General features: G+C 59.0%; 2 protein-coding genes across 5 annotated transcripts; both read right to left on the bottom strand.

Moving 5' to 3' along the window:
• Positions 1 to 263: 263 nt before the first annotated feature.
• Positions 264 to 4,379, bottom strand: SDCBP2 (syndecan binding protein 2). 4 transcript variants are annotated; one of them, XM_030463324.1, is made up of 9 exons: positions 4,315 to 4,379; positions 3,064 to 3,134; positions 2,877 to 2,952; positions 2,527 to 2,630; positions 2,204 to 2,365; positions 1,648 to 1,823; positions 1,408 to 1,579; positions 1,196 to 1,287; positions 264 to 1,110 (listed from the first exon to the last, which is right to left on the bottom strand). In XM_030463324.1, the coding sequence occupies exons 1-9, from the start codon at positions 4,355 to 4,357 to the stop codon at positions 1,056 to 1,058; spliced, it is 951 nt and encodes a 316-aa protein (XP_030319184.1). In that variant the 5' UTR covers positions 4,358 to 4,379; the 3' UTR covers positions 264 to 1,055. The 4 variants fall into 4 exon arrangements, with proteins under 4 accessions (XP_030319184.1, XP_030319185.1, XP_030319186.1 ...); XM_030463325.1 differs by lacking the exon at positions 4,315 to 4,379 and adding an exon at positions 4,092 to 4,169 and having other exon boundaries at positions 265 to 1,110; XM_030463326.1 differs by lacking the exon at positions 4,315 to 4,379 and adding an exon at positions 3,967 to 4,040 and having other exon boundaries at positions 265 to 1,110.
• Positions 4,380 to 5,634: 1,255 nt separating this feature from the next.
• Positions 5,635 to 14,180, bottom strand: FKBP1A (FKBP prolyl isomerase 1A). Its single transcript, XM_008497777.2, has 5 exons — positions 14,035 to 14,180; positions 13,860 to 13,907; positions 8,129 to 8,241; positions 6,974 to 7,125; positions 5,635 to 6,734 (listed from the first exon to the last, which is right to left on the bottom strand). The coding sequence occupies exons 1-4, from the start codon at positions 14,069 to 14,071 to the stop codon at positions 6,997 to 6,999; spliced, it is 327 nt and encodes a 108-aa protein (XP_008495999.1). The 5' UTR covers positions 14,072 to 14,180; the 3' UTR covers positions 5,635 to 6,734; positions 6,974 to 6,996.
• Positions 14,181 to 18,824: the final 4,644 nt, after the last annotated feature.

Genomic DNA, 18,824 nt, shown 5'->3' with positions numbered 1-18,824 from the left:
GAAGGGGCTGACCCTGCCCTATGCTGGAGCTCGGGGCTCTCTGTCCCAGGAGGGGTGGCAGCGATGGGGTGCAGGCAGGGCATGCAGGCAGAGCTGAGCACCTTTGTCTGCTCCCCCTTACCCCAGCCCCATTCCCTTTTGCTGGTGGCCTCCGGACTTAAAGAAAAAAAAAAAAGAAAGCCTTTTTTTTTTTTTTTTTAATTTTGAAAAGCAAAGACAGCGACGATTGCTCAGTGGGGGCTGGTGAGGTGCCAGGATTGGGGTTCCCCCACCCCAGGTCCTTGGTGTTCCCACCACCCCTCCTCCTCACGAATGTCTGTGGCTTCTTCGTGACTTGAACTAATGGTGTTTCCCCCACCCCATCCCCTCCATCACCCATGGGTGCTGCCCGCCGGGCACCCTGGATGCTCCATGTGGATGCCCGTGGGGGCACATCCCACACCTCCCCACCCAGGGCTCGGGGGGGGGAGGGGGGGACACCCCAGGGTGCTGGGGGAAGGATTTGGGGGAGAAACGGCAGCCGGGGCGGGCGATGGGATCTACGCCTCTTGTGCAATGTATTTGTGGATCTGTGTACACGTCTGTTAGACTATCCAAAGCTTTGCCAAGAAATAAATGTAACGATTATATTTGAAAGACAAATCTATATAATATATTTTTTAAATGCAGAAGTGAAAAAAAAGCTGTAACCTCCCCAGCCCTGGTTTTCTGGTTCCCCCTGTCCTGTACACGCTGTCTGTGGTGGATGTAATAAATGTCACTGGGTCTGTGTCTGCTTTGGCCTCGAGGGACACAAGGGGACACAGGGACCCCAGGATGGGAAGAGGACCAGGGGGACTCAGGGGACACCACAAACCAACAGCTCCCTGCACCACTCTGCAGCCACCAGCTGCTCCAGGGATGAGGGTTTTGGGCCTAAACCAGCTTCTTTTGGGGTTGCTGTGTAGGTTACATCCAGTGGCCCCTCCAAACTTCCAGAAGCATGCACAGGCTCTGCCAGAAGGGCTGCCCGTGCTGGTGACAGTCCCCAGGACAGTGGGATGGCAGCGATGGCATCACAGGTCAGGGATGGAGTGGTCCATGGATGACTTCACCTGCCCCGCCGAGAGCCTGGGCACAGGGATGGGAGTTCAGTGGGGGACCCCAGGGGGGGCCATGTGGGGTAGGGGTGGGCTCCACAGCCCCTCAGACTCACCGTTTGACCATGTGCTCGTAGATGACAGTGGGGATGATGGTCAGGGTGACCACGTTCCCAGCCCCTGCCAGCACCTCCATGAGCTGCTTATCCTGCAGGAGAGATTGGTGGGTGCCCAGCTCTGCCCCCCCCCCACCCCACTGCAGCCCCCCAGGGCTGGATCCAGGACACCCCCAGAAGGTTCTGCACCCCAGGGGGCTCACAGCCCCTACCTTCATGCCGATGACATTCTGGCCATTGACCTCACAGATGCAGTGGTGGGTGAGGAGACCATTGCGGGCGGCAGAGCTGTCCTTGGCCAGGGACACGATTTTCCCCTTCTTCACCACGACACCAATGTGCCCGGTGCTGTCCTTGTGCAGGGTGACAGTGCGCTGGAAGGGCCTGCAGGGACAGACTGGTCAGTGCCACCACCACCACCACCGGTGTCACCCACCCCGCTGCCCGCTCACCTGTCCCTCACCACCATGACAATCTTCTCCGGGGATGCCTTCTTCAGCACCCGCTGTGCCTTGTCACTGCTCCAGCCCGTGCAGTTCTTGCCATCGATCTGCAGGACCTGGTCACCAAAGCGCAGCCCCACCAGTGCTGCTGGGGAGTTGGCCTTCACCAGCTGCACGAAGATGCCCTGGGGACAAGGGGGGATGGCACCAGGGGATGGCACAGGGACTCGGTGGCTGCGCCGTGCCACACCGTGCTGTGCCAGGCTGCCCTGGGGTGTGACGAGCCACTTCATGTCACAAGTTGCCACATCACACTGTGGTGCCATGCTGTGCCCTGCTGGGCCGTGGAATGTCACCCCGCACTGCACCGTGCCAGCTGTGCATCACTCTGTGTTGTGACACCCCATGGTCACCCACGCTGTGCCACCCCATGCCATGCCACAGTCACACACTCTGTGCCATGCCATGCCACCATACCAGTGTCACCCATGCCACGCCACACCGTGCTGTGACACTCGGTGCTGTGACACTCAGTGCTGTGCCCCAGGCCAGCCCAGCCCCTCACCTGGTCAACATTTTTGAGCTGCAGCCCCGTCTTGCCCCGCTCATCCTTGCAGAGATGAATCTCCCTCACACCAGGTTTGATCTCTGCCCGCCGCAGCCCCGCGTTGTTCCCGCTCAGGGGGGCCACAAAGTGTCCCGGGAGGGGCCCGACGGGGGTCAGTGCCTGTGACAGAGCCAGGGGTCAACGGGGCTGCTGGGGACCTGCAGACATCAACCCTCATGGGGTGCTGTGCCCCATCCCGGGCAGGATGCAGCCCCGCAGAGACCCCTCCAGAGGTGATGCTGTGGCCTGGGGACCGCCCCCTCCCCAGCTGGGGTACTTACGGTGCTGCCTTCTGGGTTCAGGTTCTTCTGGATCTCCTCGCTGGACAGAGCAAGCCCCATGTAGTTCTCCAGCTCAGCCAGGTTGGGGTACAGCACGGGCGGTGCTGGGGGACACACCAAGGGTGGCCTCAGCTGGCGGGGTCCCCCCAGCCCACAAAAGCCCCCCCAGGACCGTGAGCCAAGGGACGTGGCAGGGGAGGGGCCCAGGGAAAGAAACCCCCAAATGCCATCCCCACCCCATGCACTGAGCTGTGGGTGGGCTCAGCTGGGCACACCCCCACCCCCCAGTGACTGTCACCCCCCACCCCAGACAGCCCCTCCACGGGGACAGCTGATGGCACCCACGTTACCGGTGCCTGGGATGAGCTTTGGCTTCTCGGTGGCCACCGTCGTGGGAGGGGTCCCCACCCCAGCAGATGCCTGTGCCTGCCGAGAGATGGGGGGAGGGGGTGCTCAAGGCTCTGTTCCCTGCCCCTGGGGACCCTCCGAGGGTGGGAGGGAGGGTCACCGCCCTAACCCTGCCGTGCTGCCACTGACCTGCAAGATTTGGTGGCCCTTCATGTCCTCCAAGGAAGGGTAGAGCGTTGCCATGGCTGCTGCTGCTCTGCCTGGGGACAGGGTGGTTCAGGGACGCAGGACACCTCCCCCGGAGCATCCCGCCCGACCCGTGTGCCTGTCCCCGTGTGCCGGAGATGGGCTGTCACCTGAGGTCTGGTGTAACTCAGGGCTGTGTCACCAGGGCCACTATCTCTGCCACTTCCTGGTAGCTGGGACACGGCTGTCCCTGTGCCGGGCTGGGACAGGACCCCTCCCCACAGCCACTCGCTCAGTGGGGCCGTTCCAGCACCACCCAAACCGAGGAGCGGGATGTCCCACGGGATCAGCCCCTCCGGGTGCTCCTCACAGGTCCCCGTGCCCCCCACCTGCCCCCCAACGCACCCCACGCAGTGCCCACCCCAAGGCAGTGCCACCCCACGGCATCACCCACCCCAAAAAGCATCATCCAAACCTCGGGGTGTGGGGTCAAATCCAGACTCAGCTCCCGTGGGAACCGGGCAGGATCCCACACACAGCCTGGGGACCTCAGCACCCCCCTCCCCAGCAGCAGCATCCCCAGGAGGGTGACACCCCCAGAGCCCAGCCCCAGCACCCCCAGACTCACCTGCCAGCACCTCCCGGCTCTCTGTGCCACCCTCTGCCTGGCCCCCGGGTTTTATCTGGTGCCCAGCCCAGGGAGGGGCCAGGCGGGCTCAGCCACCCCCACCAGGCAAGGCACAGGTGAGGAAGAGGAAGAGGAAGAGGAAGCTCGGGATCAAGATACCTAGGATGATGTGAGGCTGGGAGTGGGCTCAGGGATGGCTTTCAGTGGGTTTGGGCATCCTGGGGGAGCAGGGATGGAGGTGTGCCCCCCACAGGGGTCATCCCTCCTCACAGCATCACCTCTCCTCTGGGGGGGGCAGGGTGAAGTGGGGTGCCCCACTGTCAGCAGCCCTGCCAGGCTGACACCTTGCTCCCGTGGGGCTGACACAGCTGTCACCGGGATGTCCCCACACCCCGTCACTCACCGGTGGCCCTGGGGCACGTGCCAGCCACGATGGCCCCGTGGGAGTCCTGAGCTCCAGGTGGAAAAACTGAGTCAGGGCACAGTGAGGACACTGCTGGGGGACACCACCCTTTGATCCAACCTTCCAGCACCCCCCGGGGACATCCTGCTGCCAGCACCAGGGGTCCCAGAGGCCACCGTGTCCCCAGGAGTGGGGTTCTGCTGGCACCAGCCCAGGACCTCACCAGGATGGAGCCAGCCCTCCTGTGGAGCTGCAGTCGGGCACATCCCAGTTCCCTTCACGTCCACTCCTCCTGCCAGGCCAGAAGGAAGTGTTTTATTTAGCTTTCTATTTATTTGTTATTTTTAGCCCAATGGTGCCCAGCTGCCTCAGCCAGTCCGGGATGGAGCAGTCTGACCACCAATAAACACAGCCAGGAGCACCATGTCCTACAGCAGCCAGAGAAGGATGGTTCTGGGGGGTCTGTGCCTGCCCCCATCACCCCCATCCCTGCCAAACCACAGCTGGAAGGACCCAAACCCCATTGGCACTGGTGGGTGCTATGGGAGCCACCCCAGGGGGCTGCAAGCCCTGGGCAGGGAGGCAACCACTGGCCCTGGGCTCCTCCCAGCCCTGGCTTAGCTTCAGGCAGCAGGCACAGCACTGCCTGGCACTGGTTAATAATTAAAGCAGAAAGGTTTGCAGGAAGAGAAAGCCCAGCTCACCTCGAGTTTCTCCCTGGAAGGGGTTGCAGCGAAGGGCAGAGTGTGATGCTGGCAGCCCAGCAGCTCCTTCTTCTGTTTCATTGCATCAGCAATTAAGGGCAGTGCTAATAGCTGCACAGCTTGGCCCCAAGAAGCCTGGGGGAGCACTGCTGCCTCTGCCCCCCAGCCCCTGCTCCCTGGCCCTCTGAAACACAAACTTTGCCCCCACCAAACCCAGGCAGGAGCCAGGACTCCCTGGGTTACTGATCCCAGCAAACGGAGCAAAGGCTGATGTGGAGCTGAGTGCTGGCTCACCATGGTGCCTGGGTCACCTCCAAGGGCACCAAAATCCTCCAAGAGGATTTTTGGGTCCACGATCTGCCTTTCAAATACCAGCTGCTGGACATGCCAGGTCCCACCTTGCCACGTCCAACCACACCTTGTCCCCTCCAGCCACCAAAAGGACCAAAACAAATAGAGAGATCCAGCACTGGGCTTTCCTCAGGGCAGAAGGGTCCCTGGGAGCAGGATCCCAATTCCCAGGGTGCTCCCAGTCCAGGCTGAGTCACAGCCACGAGAGGCTTCGAGGACAATGCTGCAGAGCTTATGGGCAGGCAATTAATGATGTCAATTCCAGCCAGGCCACCATCACCTCCCCACAGCACACAGCCACCCCAGGCATCCCTCTGTGCTCCCACGGCCAAGCACCTGGAGCACCAAAGCCAGCACAGCCAGAGGCCAGCCTTGCCTGCACCCACAGCACCCAGTGAGCCCAGTTCAGCACCCCATGAGCCCAGCTCAGCACCCACAGTGCTGAGTGAGAGACAGGCGAGGGAAGAAACCTCCAAGACACAGGGCTGAGAAAAGCCAGCATAAAGCGGTTTTTTATTGCAATAATAAAACTTGATACCTTTATGCAGTGGAGAAGGAAGTGAGGGGTGGCAGTTTCTCTTACCAACTCGCTAGCAGGGAGAGGGAGGGGGCAGAGAGGACAGCAGCGGGGGCAGCGATGCATCCTATGAGCCCAGACAAGCAGTGATGACCAGCATCAGGTGTCAGGAGAGAACACTTGGGTGTGCTCAGACCTCAACTCAGGTCTGATGTTTCCTTTCCCAGGGGGATGGGAGGGGGACGGGGGTGTTTCCTTTGAGCTGACCCCACCAGCCCCACCACTTCCCCTCTAGACAGCACCTTCTGTTTGTCTGCTGTTTGCCTTCCAAGAAGTCAACAACCGAATGCTCAGGGTGTGGTGCAGCTCTGATGGAAACCCAAACAAATCCCCATCAACCCAAAAGCAGGCTGGGGAGGGGAGGGAGGGAAGGTCCACCGTGAGGTGGCAGAGTGAAGCAGGGGCAGAGCAGCACCCCCTGCCCAGGAGCAAACCCACGGTGCCCACAGGGATGCTGCAACCTTCCTGGGGTGCTCCTGGGCAAGGCCACGCTGTTCCCTCCCCACCCCAGATCCAGGCAGGGTTCCTACACACACAGTCCTAGTGCTACTTTGCTCTCTGCATCCATCCAGCCTCGACAGCCTCACTCTGCTATGGCTTTTACAGCAGCAGCAATAATTTCTGGGTTTGAAAAAAGAAAAAAACCAAAAACCACCATTAAGAGATCTGGCACCAAAAGGAGTAACTAAGAGGTTTCCTTTTGTTCAAATGACTACCTAGCTAAGGTCAGCCCATCTGCGTGCTACTGGTAAAACATAATCTACATCTGGAACAAAAAAATAAGATTAAGAGTTTGACCCAAAAAGAGTTGAGGTTTATGGCATACAGTTTAAAAAGACATAAAAACACGATACAAGGAGGAAGAGTCAGACGCAAAGCTTAGTGACCAAAGGCATTCAATCAAGGTGTAAGGTTATACAATGAGTGTAGTGGACTATCAGGAAAAGCTCCATACAAAGTCATGTGCACTCTTCTTGAAGCTGAGATTCTGGGTTCCTCCATGTGCCAAACCTGCCGGGAGAGAGGAGAGGCAGGGTGACAAAGCTGCCCACCCACTGCCTGCCCAGGGACCCTGCCAGGGGAGGCAGCTTGTGGAACACTGAGCTCATCATCCACCACCCCGAGTGCTCAAAGCCAAAATGAAACCCCGATTATGGAAGGGGAGCACGGCCCCATCCTGCCCACACTGCCAGCAGGAAGCACTCAACCCCGAGCCTCAACACTCCCCCCCAGCAGCTGCCCCTCCTTACCCGAGGCCGGGTGCTGGGGGAGCTCATTCCAATTTCATGAGCTCCACGTCAAAAATTAGAGTGGCGTTTGGGGGGATGATCCCTGGGTGGCCAGTAGAGCCATAGGCATAATCTGGAGAGATGGTCATCTTTGCCCGTTGCCCAACACTCATCTGGGGGCAGGAAAAGAAAGACAGGGATGTCAGGAGATGGGCACAAACAGCAGGTGAATGACAACAAGAGGGACACAGACCTGTCCCCACTACACTAGGCAAGAGCAAGGACCCAGGCTGGACAAACCAAGGGGATAAGAAGAGGAATGGGAAGAACATCAGAAGGGTCTGGAGCACAAATCATGAGGAGCAGATGAGGTTGGAGCTGAGGGGGTTGGTCCATTCTGCTAAGGAACAAGCAATAGGAAAAGAGGAAACGGCCTCAAGTTACACCAGGGAAGGTTTAGATAGGAACTTGAGAACAATTTCTCCCTGGAAAGGGTTGCCAGGGCCTGGCCCAGGCTGCCCAGGGCAGGGCTGGAGTCTCCATCATCCCTGGAGGGGTTTCAGAGCCCTGGAGATGTGGGGATGAGGGACATGGGGTGGGGGTAGCCTGGGCAGTGCTGTGTTACAGTTGGACTGGATGCTCTTAGAGGGCTTTTCCAACCAAAACAATCCTACGATTCTCTAAAAGGCTGGCAGCAGAGGCTGGAAAAGGAGCAGAACTTGAGATGTCCTTCCTTGTTTCCAGCCACCAGCAGCCCTGTGCCACATCCCCATCTGTCTGCAGTCACAGAAGGAGGAGCTGGGGCTGTGCTGTGCCCACCCCCCCTGCGTGGGCTCCGCAGCTCCGGAGCCGTCCCCGTGGGGCTGAGGGTTCCGAGCCTCCAGAGCTGACTCAGTGGGGAAATGTCACCACTGAGTCACCCCACGGGCTGTAGGTGTTCCTGGGAGCCAGCCCTGCTCCATTCCTGCCATCTGGCAGGTGGCAGTGCAGAAGGTGATATTCACACCCACGCCTCCCAGCGCCGAGGGGGCGGAGGGGTGGGAAACACGAGAGGAACGAAATAAAATAAAAAAAAAAAATAAAGAAAATAATAAAATAGAGAACGAGCTGCACGCAGTGACTGCTGCCCACGCTCTGCACAGCCCTGCCAGGGAGAGAGGGAAAAGCAGCAGGCACCTGAGCAACTCCTTCCTCCCAGCCACGGATCACCTCCTGCTTGCCCATCACGAACTTGAAGGGTTTGTTCCTGTCACGGGAGGAATCAAACTTCTTCCCATCCTCCAGCATACCTGGGGAGAGAGGGAGGGAGATGATGGTGATGCAGGGATGGAGCCACACACACACAGAGTGTGCTGGCTGTGACCTGGCAGTCTGGGCGGGTGACAGTCACCCCTGGGAGGGCTCACATGGCCCTGAGTCAAGGACATTTCACAGCTCAGCACCTCTCCCCGTGGGGAAACACCTGCATGGGGAGGGGAAACCCCCACCAGCACCCCCAGGAGCGTCATCCAGCCCGGCAGGAGCAGGGTGGGATTGCTCCTGGCTGCTCTGACCCAGAGAGAAGCACTCCTCTGGGATGGGGCTGAGGACAAACGAAGAGAACAGATGGAGGAAGGGGTTTACAAACTTTTCCCCACCTCACAGCTTGACTCCCAACCATCCCACAGGCAGCAGGATCAGCCCTGGTGCTTCCCATCCCACCAGCAAACACACCTCACCACGGGTCAGCTTCCAACTTTGAGCACCCAAAACAGAGTCAGGGCTCCAGTGTCCCATCTCGGGTGCTGCTGGCTTCCAGCCCACCCTGTGCCCAGCTGCATCCCACTGATCCCACCCAAATCCCTCCTGTACCCAGGAATGACAACAGGGAAAGAGGCAGCACCAAAAGCTGGACACACACACCCAGGGCAGCCCTTGCTCCCCCGGCACGTGCTGCCCCTTGAGCTGATATCCCCAGGGCTAAATATAACATCCCCAACAGGAGCCAAGGAGGAATTTCCTCCCCTCCCTTGCTCCCTGCCTGACCTTCTTGGGGAATCTCAGAGCTGGAGCTGCCTTATAGGAGCAGCAACTCCAGCTCTGCATTAGCACAGCCCTCCAAACACTTCTTACTTCCCAAAACAGCCCTAAAAGCTGTTTGCCTGGCTGGAAACTGCTCTGTGGGCTGGAAAAGTTAACTTTGCCCAGCAAGGTTTGTGGGGCAAGCAGTGATTTCCCTTCACCCATGGGCAAGAGAGAAATCCATCCGTGCAAAAGATGGGATGGGGAATCTCAGCCCCAGCTCACCCCATGCTGGTGCATGGGCAGCCCTGGGGATGGGAGACACTGAACAGAAAGAAGGGAATGGGGAAAAAAATACAACATCTTTGCAGGGATAACGAGCAACAAAGCCTCTGGGCTGCAGGAAGGTTCTGGGGGGGGGGGCCAGCAGCCCACCTTCCTCTCAGGGAGTAGAATGAAGCTTTTAATTTCACAGAAAGCAAAAAAAAAAAAAATCCCTTCTCCAGGGCATTGAGCATCAGCTCAGCCGGGCAGGCTGTAGCCCTGGACTTTGGAATAGTAAATCTGGACTTGTTTCATTTCCTCCTTCCAGGATAAATCTCTTTGTGGCTGGACCTGCTTCCAACCCTGTCTGGCACCACTCCCCCCCCCTCCTGTTCCTTGGCCTTCCTCCCGGCTGGCAGGGATGCTGGCAGCAGGGACACAGGGCAGGACACAGGACACAGGGCAGGACACACTGGCTGGCACTGGCAGCACTGCTTGGCTGGGACACGAGCTGACCTCAAGCTCAGCTCTGAGCCCTGGGGCACAGCAATGAGCTGGGGTGGCTGGCAGCAGAGGGGACATCTGTCTGCCACCCTTCTCCCTGAGAAAAACCCTGGGGCCACACAGCACCCCCTGCTCCTCCCGGGAAACCTGCTGGGTACAGGAGCTCATCCCAAGAAGTGTCCTGGCCAGGGGAACAGAAAGGCCCCATCGGGGGCATGGGAGATGCTGCAGAGCTTCTGCAGGAGCAGAGGGCACTGCCTGCCTGGCCACTGAGCTCACCTGGCCCAGTCCAGCCTCAGGAAGCATTCTGGAGCTGGCAGAACCCTGGTTGTGGGAAAAAGGGATTAATGGACTAAGCTGGTGCAGCAGCCATGGGGGGATGGATTGCTTGGGCTGCCTCCCAGCCCAGGAAGGCACAGATCACACAAAGGAGCTCATCCCTGCCATGTTCCCCCCCAGGACAGTGGGGAAAACAGTTTTTTCAGAGACAGCATCCTCATCTTTGGCACTTCCTTTGCCCACAAGGTTCCCAGGAGATTTCTCCAGCCCTGATGAACAATCATTTCCTCATCCTTCCCATCCCTGAGCAAGGAGATAATGAGATCTTAAAGCCATACAGAGGCAAAGCATCCCCTGGCAAAAGCAGGTGCCCCAGCAGAGCCCCAGGAGCAGCAGCCAGCCCCCAGCAGAGCTCCCTGCTTGCCACCACCAGTCCCACAAGGAGCACAGAGCCCAGCAGAGGTGGGTCCTGGAAACCCACCTGCCCCAGCCCCATCCCAAGCCAAAGATTCTACCCCCTGGGGTCTTGACTGGATTCTCTGGACAGCAGGGAGGTACCAGAGTAAGGAAGAGACAGAGCATGGGGTGAGGGGGTTCCAGAAAGCAGCCCCAGCTCTGTCCAGGCTGGCAGCAGGGCCCTGCCAGGTCTCTGCCACACTTGGCAGGCAGCAGTCGGCTGCAACGTGGGACTTGGCTGCGGTCCCCTGCGGGCGGGCAGAGGCGGTGCAGGAGCAGGCAGAGGCAGCCCCGAGAGAAACCTGCAGGGTCGGGTTCTGCCGGCGGGACAGGGAGCTCCACCCGCAGCCCTGAGCCCTGAGCCCGGGCATGGCCATTGCCCAGGGGCACGGAGCTGCCTTCCCCGGGAGAGACCGGAGCAGCTGGAGGGAGAGACAGCCTGGGAAACCCTTCCCCAAAACCCTGGAATGCCCCTGCACCCAGGACAGGGCTGCCCAGCTGAGGTTAAATCCTGACCCCAACGAGATGCTTTGATATCCCAGGGCCAGAGCTGCCTGCACCAGTGCTCCCCATCACCCATCCCACCCACAGCTAGACACAGGAGGGCAGAAGGCACCGAACACCCACTGCCCATCACTCACACCTCTTGGTAGGTGACATCCTCCAAGTGCAGAGTGATGGCTGCTGCTGCCATGGAGCCTGGCAGTGCTGGGAGGTGGTGGGTTGGGACACAACCCCCCTCCCCGTGCTGGGCAGACAGCAGGAAGAGCAGCTGGGGCTGTGCCCATCCTGCGTGGTGATGCTTGGCTGCTGGGGGGACAGCAGAACCCCCTGTGCTATCCCACCTGAGCCACCAGGTGTTCTCCAGCATCCTCCCAGCACTTCCATCCCTCCAAGCTCACCAAACTTTGCCTCTCAGGAAAGACCCAGCCAGACTCAGCCCTGTCCCCATACCCCCCAGCATGGCCACAGGACCCCATTTACCCTCCCAAAGCCGGAGGGGGGTGGCTGTGGTCTCCTCGTGCACTCAGACAGCATCTCCCCCCTTCCACCAGTTCTCTTACCCCCAGCCAGATCCTGGGGAACAAAATCCCCAGCCCTGGGGCAGCCCAACCTGTGCCAGCACAGCATCCTGCTCTGCCCTGCCTCCTCCCCCAGCAGCCAGACCCAGGGGGCTCAGAGGACCCCCCCCTCCCCATCACCTCACTCCTACGCAGCCCCCATGCCAGGGAGCAGTCCCCAAAACACTGGGGAACTTTTATCCCTGATTTTACTCCCTTAGCAACCCTTTGTAGCATATTTCACATCAAAAGCTGTTTTGGAGCCCCTGCTGACTGCAGGCACAACCTCCTGCAAAGAATGGGGACCCCTGGGACTAAGGGAGGGGGGAAAGGGTCCAATTCCCAAAGCTCCCTCCAGGTGCCTTTGCCTCCACAAGCAACCATCATCTCCTGAGCTGCCTGCCCCTCACCCCTGGGATGAAATGGCTGCTCCCAGTGGGGCCTGGACCCATGGGGCTTGGGGCTTGGTCCCTGGCAGACACTGAGTGGCTGAACAAGGCACCTCCCTATACTCCTGCAAGCCTTGGGTTGTTATTTTTTTTCCAGAACAGTTTCTAACCGAGTCACTGTGCATCCACAAGCCAAGGGAGCAGGAGCTGCTTCACCACAGCCATGGAGCACAAGGGGACGGATCTCCCCAGCACCCAAGCAAAGGGCATCTGGGGACGGGGCTCTGGAAGGAGCCTGGGAGCGTGGCACATCCCACCCTGCACATCAGCACAGTGCTCCGGGCTGGGTCAGCACCACGGTGGGATCAGGGAACCAAAAGGTTTCTAACGTTTTCCCCAAAGCCAAAGCCCACGCTGGGCTCTGGCCGGGCAGTGTTCAGCAAGGAGAACGGCATCAGAGCCTGGAGGTGTTTGATTTCTGCTGCCTGCCGAGGAGTGGGGTGGGGGGCAGAAGCTGCCTGCAGAGAGAACCGAGGGGATAAAGGACAAAAGGAGACAATAACAACAACAACAACAAAAAAAGGAAATCAGAGCACCGCTCCCAGGCACAGCAGCAGCAGTGAGGTGCCGGGGAGGGTCCGTCAGGAAGAGGCCACCACGCACACAGCCCCGTTCCCGAGGCATGGGGGGCACACGGAGCTGGGGACCCCGCAGAGCAGCTTTGCCGGGGTGGGGGTCAGAGCTGGGAGAAGCAGCAGAGCTCCGTGAGCACGGCGGGAGCCGGGAGGGCTGGCAGGGAGCAGGGCTCGGCCCACCGGGAGCCACTTGACCGCCTGCCAACCTCCCTTTGTTCTTCCACCGGCGGAGGAAACGGGGCGGCCCGGGGAGACCGAGCTGTTTCCTCTCCTTCCTCTTGATGGGAGGAACGGGAAGGACGGGAGACGGAGGAGAAGCAGATGGGTTGGATGCCCGCCGAGCCCTCCCGCCCGCCCGGCCCTGCGGGGCACCCCCGGACCCCCGGTGCGGGTGAGGGGAGGGCGGAAAGAGCTGGGGCAGGAAGAGGGATCGTTTTTAAGCATAAACAGCCACGAATAGGTCGGAGTTACACCCTGGAGCAGAGCGACCACCCCCAGTGAGCTGGAGCTGTTCAAAAGGTGGCCAAGGGGGGAAGGAGACCCCCCAAGCATGAGCAGCAAAGCGTTTTTGGGGGGTCTCAAGGGTGGTTTCTTTCCCCCATGAGGAGTCTGACCATCCCCAGCTGCTGGGGCAGCCCCTCACCAGAGACCACCCAGCATTACCCACCCTGTGTCCCCCCCCAGGACCGGTGCCCCTTAAAACACCCCGGGGGTGGGGGCTGTGGGTCTGGCTTTGCCCGACGGGCACCCCATGTGTCACCCCACAAAGGGCTGGGGCAGTAAGGACGATGCTGGGGAGGGGGCTGCAGCCCTGGAATGGGGGACCCTGCTCCGACCCAAACCCCAAAGCTCCCGGGGGAGGCGTGTGACTCACTGGTGGCCCACGGGAGACCTCAAGCGTGGGTGGGGGTCTCGGCTTGGCTGTTCACGGCCCGAAGGGCTCTGTAGCCCTGGGACCCCCCTAGCACTGCCCGGGGTGCCCCTGCCCGTCCCCCCGGGGCGTTTCCCGGTGCACCCCAAAAGGAGGGCAGGATGGGGGTGGGAAAGCTCCCTCCCCCCGTAAATGGGCCCGCGGGACCCACGGCGACCACCGGGGCTTCCCGGGACACAACCAGGACCCCCCCTCCCCGTGGCACGGCCACCCCCCCCCTCCACGGGTAAGGCCGGGACCCCCCCATTGCACGGACCGGGCTCTGGGAGCGTGCGGGGGGCATCCTCGGATCTCCCATCCTCCGTCACCGGTCCGGACCGAGGCGAGCGTCCCCCGGTACCGGCGGGGCAGCCCCGCCCTGCAGGCCCGGTACCGGGCGGTACTCACCCGTGTAATGCACCACGCAGGTCTGGCCGCGCTTGGGGAACGTCCGCCCTGAGGGGAAAAGATACGTACCGTCAGCCTACCGGCACCGGGATCCGGACCGGGACCCACACCAGGACGGGACCGGCCCAGTAGGGAAAAGGGATGGAGGAGAAGGGAAGGATACACGGCGGCTCACCGTCGCCGGGGGCGATGGTCTCCACATGCACGCCCATGCCGGTGCCGGTGCCGGTGCCGTTCGCGCACCCGCCGCGCCCGCAGCCCGAGGGAGGAGGGGCCACGTGTGCGCAGCCTCCGCCGCCGCCATAGAGCCCGCCCGCCGCCGCCATCACCGGCACCGCCCCCGCCCGCCGCCATCTTCCCGCTCCCCCTCAGCCCCCGCCCCGGCTCCTTCCTGCCCGGCCCCGGCCGCCATCTTGGTACCGCGCGGTTGCCGGGGAAACGCGGCGGTTTCGGCCCAGATGGCCCCGGCCTCCCGCCCGCCACGGTGTCACCGGGGAGCCCTGGGGATGCGGGAGGGGTGCGTGGTTGGCTCCATCCTCCACCATTTCAAGCGCAGCAGCGATCCCGGGCGGTCCCGGGTGTTGTGGCTCAGCACGGGCCCGAAGCTCCCCGCGACCCCAGAGCGTATCGTCCTCACCCCCCCAGCCCCAGAAAAAGAGTTTTTCATTATTTCCACAGTTCCCAAGAGTCCGTAGAGGATGCTGTGTGAGAGCAGTGGTAATAGGGCAAGGGGAGACGGGTTCAGGATGAAATTGGGAAGATTGAGATGGGATATTTGGGAGAAATTCCTCACTGTGAGGGTGCGGAGCCCCCAGGGCTGCCCCGTCCCTGGCAGTGCCCAAGGTTGGATGGGGCTTGGAGCACCCTGGGCTGGGGGACGTGTCCCTGACCATGGCAGAGGGGACACTGGGGGGCTTTAAGGTCCCTTCCAGCCCAAACCATTCCACAATTCTGTGATTTAAATGTCTGTACTGATGCTGCTCCTCACAGTGCTGGTGGAGGTCAGCGTGGGCCCCATGTTACTGGGACAGGTTCAAGAAAAGACAGAGGTTTGAACAATCCCACGTTCTAAAAGGACTTTATTCTGGGAATAACAGCAACTGCTTTATTTTTTGGTTAAGAAAAAAAAAATTAAAAAAACCAGCCAACAATTGCTTCAAGCACAAGCTTTTTGCCTCAAAGCGTCCTATTTCCCTACTTCAAGGAGATGAACTTGAGTGTCCACAGGGGAACAGAGAAGTTCCAAGGACAGCCAAGAGACTAATAAAAAGCCAGTATGCACAGCAAGTGTGTTAAAATGGGACACGGGGGGAGGAGACTCTTAAAATAACAGATAATAGGATGAAGCAAGTTTTAATTGCTTCTGTTCCTTACTTGCATCTTTTAAACACTGAAATACCAAGGGGGTATCTTTTCTTGCTTGATGTCTTAGCATTATTATTTTTTTTTATGTTAAAGCTGCAAGACCCAGAGGGTGCCTGTGGTCCTCAGCTTTCCACAAACACTTCCATCAGCAGGGCAGATGTGTGAGGCCCAAAGTCAAGATGAAAAATAACTGGGGGGGAGAAGGGGCACGTTCCCAGCCCTCCTGATCAAGGCTGTCCTGGTGAGGAGCTGGGTCTGCAATAAACAAGGACCTGACAGAGCAAAACTGCTCAGTGCATGGCCACGGCAGAGCCCTGGCCCTGCTGGCAGGCTTGTACAAGTCAGGCACTCTGGCTCTTGCCCCAGGGGGTGTTTGGATTTGTTTTTAACTCCCTGGCATAACCTGCACATCTTAGCAGCAAGCAAGGTCACTGCAACAACCAGAGGGATGAGGAGCTCAGCCAGGTTTGACCACCCCTCATTGCTCAGGGTTCAGCTGGTCGAGACCCAGGAATGGTTCAGGGCAGATTCTGGTGTCTGGAAAAAGAACTGAGGCTTTAAAAACCAGTGAATTTTGCTCAAACCCTTCCCTGCTCTCTGCATGATCTGCTGGCACTACTCACAAGATAAGGAATACCAAGAGGGCAAAGCGTGACCATTCAGATTTAATACTGTCAGAAATAAATGGGATATGATTTGATGTACAGAGCACCACGCTGCTCCCTGCTCCTCATGGCTCAGCTCCTGTTCTGAGGCTCCCTGGGGCCCGTTCACAGTCCAGGCTGCAGGTTGGGAGCTCTGGATCAAGCCCACTCCTCTATCCCAAGGAAACTTTGAGGATAATTCCTGCTTTCTGCAGGAACTGAAACTCTCAGTGATCATCAGAGTCTTTCTCTACTTCTTGTTTGGAAATCCACGTGCAAACAAGGATGAAGCCAGCACAGTGGCAGAGGGCAGAGCAACCCAACACCTGGACTGTGGGCTCAGCACCATCCTCCATGCTCCAGGAAATAAAAGAAACAAACAAGATTAAAAAAAGGAGGGAAAAAGGGATCTCCTTTCTGCATCTGAGAAATCATTCTGAATCTGAGCTGCCAGAGCCCTGACACAGCTCTAAAACACAATCCCCCCCATTGATCACAAAGTTGCACCACAAGACTTAAGGCTTCAAATTAATTCAGCACACAACTGGGGAGCAATTTGCTCAGATTCTGCCCATGTGCACCAGACCAGAGAGCTGCAAGGTCACTCGACGGTCAGATCCAGCTCCAGCCCTAAAAATAACCATCCTCACCCTCTGCCTCTGCACCAGACTGAACACAGCTCTGTTCCCAGCCACAAGACAGCTGATTTCTCCTCTCTTCCCTCCCCACTGCCTCCTCACCGTTGCCTGGAGAGATGTGGGGGTACCAAGCAAGCTCCTGCAGGAATCTGCTGTGGGGGTTTTACCTCTGGGCCACGATCTCAAAGCGACTCAACGCTCCTTGACATCCATCTGACACTTCAGCCACAACCTCCCAGCCTGGCAAAAACCAGGACAAGCTGCCAGAATCCCCCCATCCAGAGGGCTGACCCCAGGCACTGCAGCCCCATCCTCCCAGCCTCTTGCATGGAACAGCTCCTGGTTTTCCAGATGTGACTCAGGTAGCAAGGCCCAGATGGACAGAGATGGTGCTCACCACCCAGGTGATGGTTTCACCTGCCAGGTGTCAGTGCTTCTGCACAAGCTTTAAAACACTTTAAACCCTTCACTTTAAACACTTCACCCTTGTTCAAGGAAATTCTAAACCTTTCCCTCTGAAAGGGCAGTCTAAGCACAAAGACATGTACTGTCTTGGCAGCATTTATCCTAAAAAAAAAATAAATGGGATGACAGGAACTTTATTGTCACGATACCAGGGAGCATCTTCTGAAACCAAGGCACAATCCCAACAAGCAGCATTCCAGAAGGCACCAGGCATGTTCCCCTCAAGCACTGATGAGCAGCAACTCCTCCACAGCCCACGCCAAGCAAAAAGCACCAACACTGCTGTGCCCAGCAGGCTGGAGGACCCAGCTTCTTCCTGCAGACCCAGGGGAGCAGAACACCCACTCCCCCCATGCCAAGTCACTGCTCCCAGTTTGTTTTCTGCCTTTTGCAGCACCCAGTGAGTCAGGTCCCTTGTATTTCAGACTGCAAACCAACCTTGTCCTGCAGGGAGAGCTGGAGCATGAGGCTCACCCCAGCACTGAGGAGCACTTAATCGTGCAGCATCTTGCTTTCCCCAGCAGCTCTGTTTCTAAAATTACACAGGCATTGCTCTCTGCTGGAGGGAGTTTTGTGGCAGCTTTTGTTCCCTTCCTGCTCTCAGCAGGTAGGCCAGGGCTCTCTGCACAGCTCTGCCCATTTCAGCTTGAGAGTCAGACAACAAAAAAAACCCCAACCCGCGGGGCCTCTCTTTAACAATGTGTTCTCCTCCAGTTTGAGTCAGAAAGGATGCAGAACACCCCCACAGCCCTGGGTTCTGCCTGTACCCGTGGCAGGGAAAGAAGCACCCTGGGACACCGACCTCACCTCTCTGCTGACCCTGGGAAAGCTCCTGCTGGGGTTCACCTGGGCAGCTCAGCATCTCTGGGACCACCTGGAAGCAAGAGTGGAGCCTGTGGGCATGGGGTGGGCAAGCAGAAGCTTCCTCAGCCAGGGCAAAGAATGCACCCGAGGCACAGATCAGAGAGAGATGGAGGTTTGACAAGTGAAGATACAACATCTGTGGGGCCCTGTGGGGAGCTGGTGGAGGGGAAATGAGCAGCCCTGAGGGAGGAGCATGGCCAGATCCTGCCCATGGAGGCAGGAAAGCTGGCAGGGCTCTGCACAGCAGGCACTCAGGGTGTAGCTCCCTGAGAAGTGGAGAAATCTGGTGCTCTTCAAAGGTCAGGCTAGGTCTGGCACTTCTAATCCTGCAGCTGCTGCCACACTAAGATCTCAGGGGTGCAGAGAAATCCACTGCCCGAGCTCCAAAGCACCACAGGAGGATGCTGGAGCCACGCCAGTACCCCTGCCTTGGCACCAGGTACCACCAGCTGCACAGAACGGGTGTGCAAAACCCAGAACAGGCAAGCAGAGTGGCTGGTGCAGCCGGGGAGAGGAAGGTTCTTTCCCCAGGCCCCTCTCCAGCTAAGCCCCTCTTTCCCAGAGAAGTCCAGGAGCTCAGCTCTGGCTCCTTATCTGGGGCTTTGGACCCTCCCTGCCCCTTTGCTTTGTCCTCTCCTTAATGGGTGCAAGGTGTTGGCACTGCCCTGGCCCAGGACAACATCACTGAGAGCAGGAGGCCTGGGACTCACTTTCCTTTCTGCCATTACCAACCTCTTTCAGTCTGTGAACTCCTGAGCAATCTCCCATGGCAATGCAGACCCCAGAAACGTGCTTCTCTTTGTTCCCATTTCACAGCCCCCCCACTGCCTGGACACCCCAGCAGTCTCAGTACCACGAACCAAAAAATTACCCTGACATTAAGAGCTGCAGGATCCCCGTTGTTTGTTACTCAGCACTGGTTGTGTGGGAGCAGCTGAGCTCCCAGGGCACTGGTGCTGGCAGCACACAGCCCAGCACCCATTCCAGCA

This window comes from Calypte anna, chromosome 20 (genome assembly GCF_003957555.1).
Source record: "Calypte anna isolate BGI_N300 chromosome 20, bCalAnn1_v1.p, whole genome shotgun sequence".
Classification (NCBI taxonomy): Eukaryota; Metazoa; Chordata; class Aves; order Apodiformes; family Trochilidae; genus Calypte; species Calypte anna.
The sequence above is the reverse complement of the archived record's forward strand: the minus strand, read 5'-3'. Positions and strand labels throughout refer to the sequence as shown.

Coding starts and splice junctions, on each gene's coding strand:
- SDCBP2 (XM_030463324.1), bottom strand. CDS start 4,357: ATGTGCCCGACTGCAGCTCCACAGGAGGGCTGGCTCCATCCTG. Junction 2,953..3,063: donor AGGGCCACCAAATCTTGCAG/GTCAGTGGCAGC, acceptor ATCTCTCGGCAG/GCACAGGCATCTGCTGGGGT. Junction 2,366..2,526: donor TGAACCCAGAAGGCAGCACC/GTAAGTACCCCA, acceptor GCTCTGTCACAG/GCACTGACCCCCGTCGGGCC.
- FKBP1A (XM_008497777.2), bottom strand. CDS start 14,071: ATGGGCGTGCATGTGGAGACCATCGCCCCCGGCGACG. Junction 13,908..14,034: donor GACCATCGCCCCCGGCGACG/GTGAGCCGCCGT, acceptor TTTTCCCCTCAG/GGCGGACGTTCCCCAAGCGC. Junction 7,126..8,128: donor GGGAGGAAGGAGTTGCTCAG/GTGCCTGCTGCT, acceptor TCCTGCCCCCAG/ATGAGTGTTGGGCAACGGGC.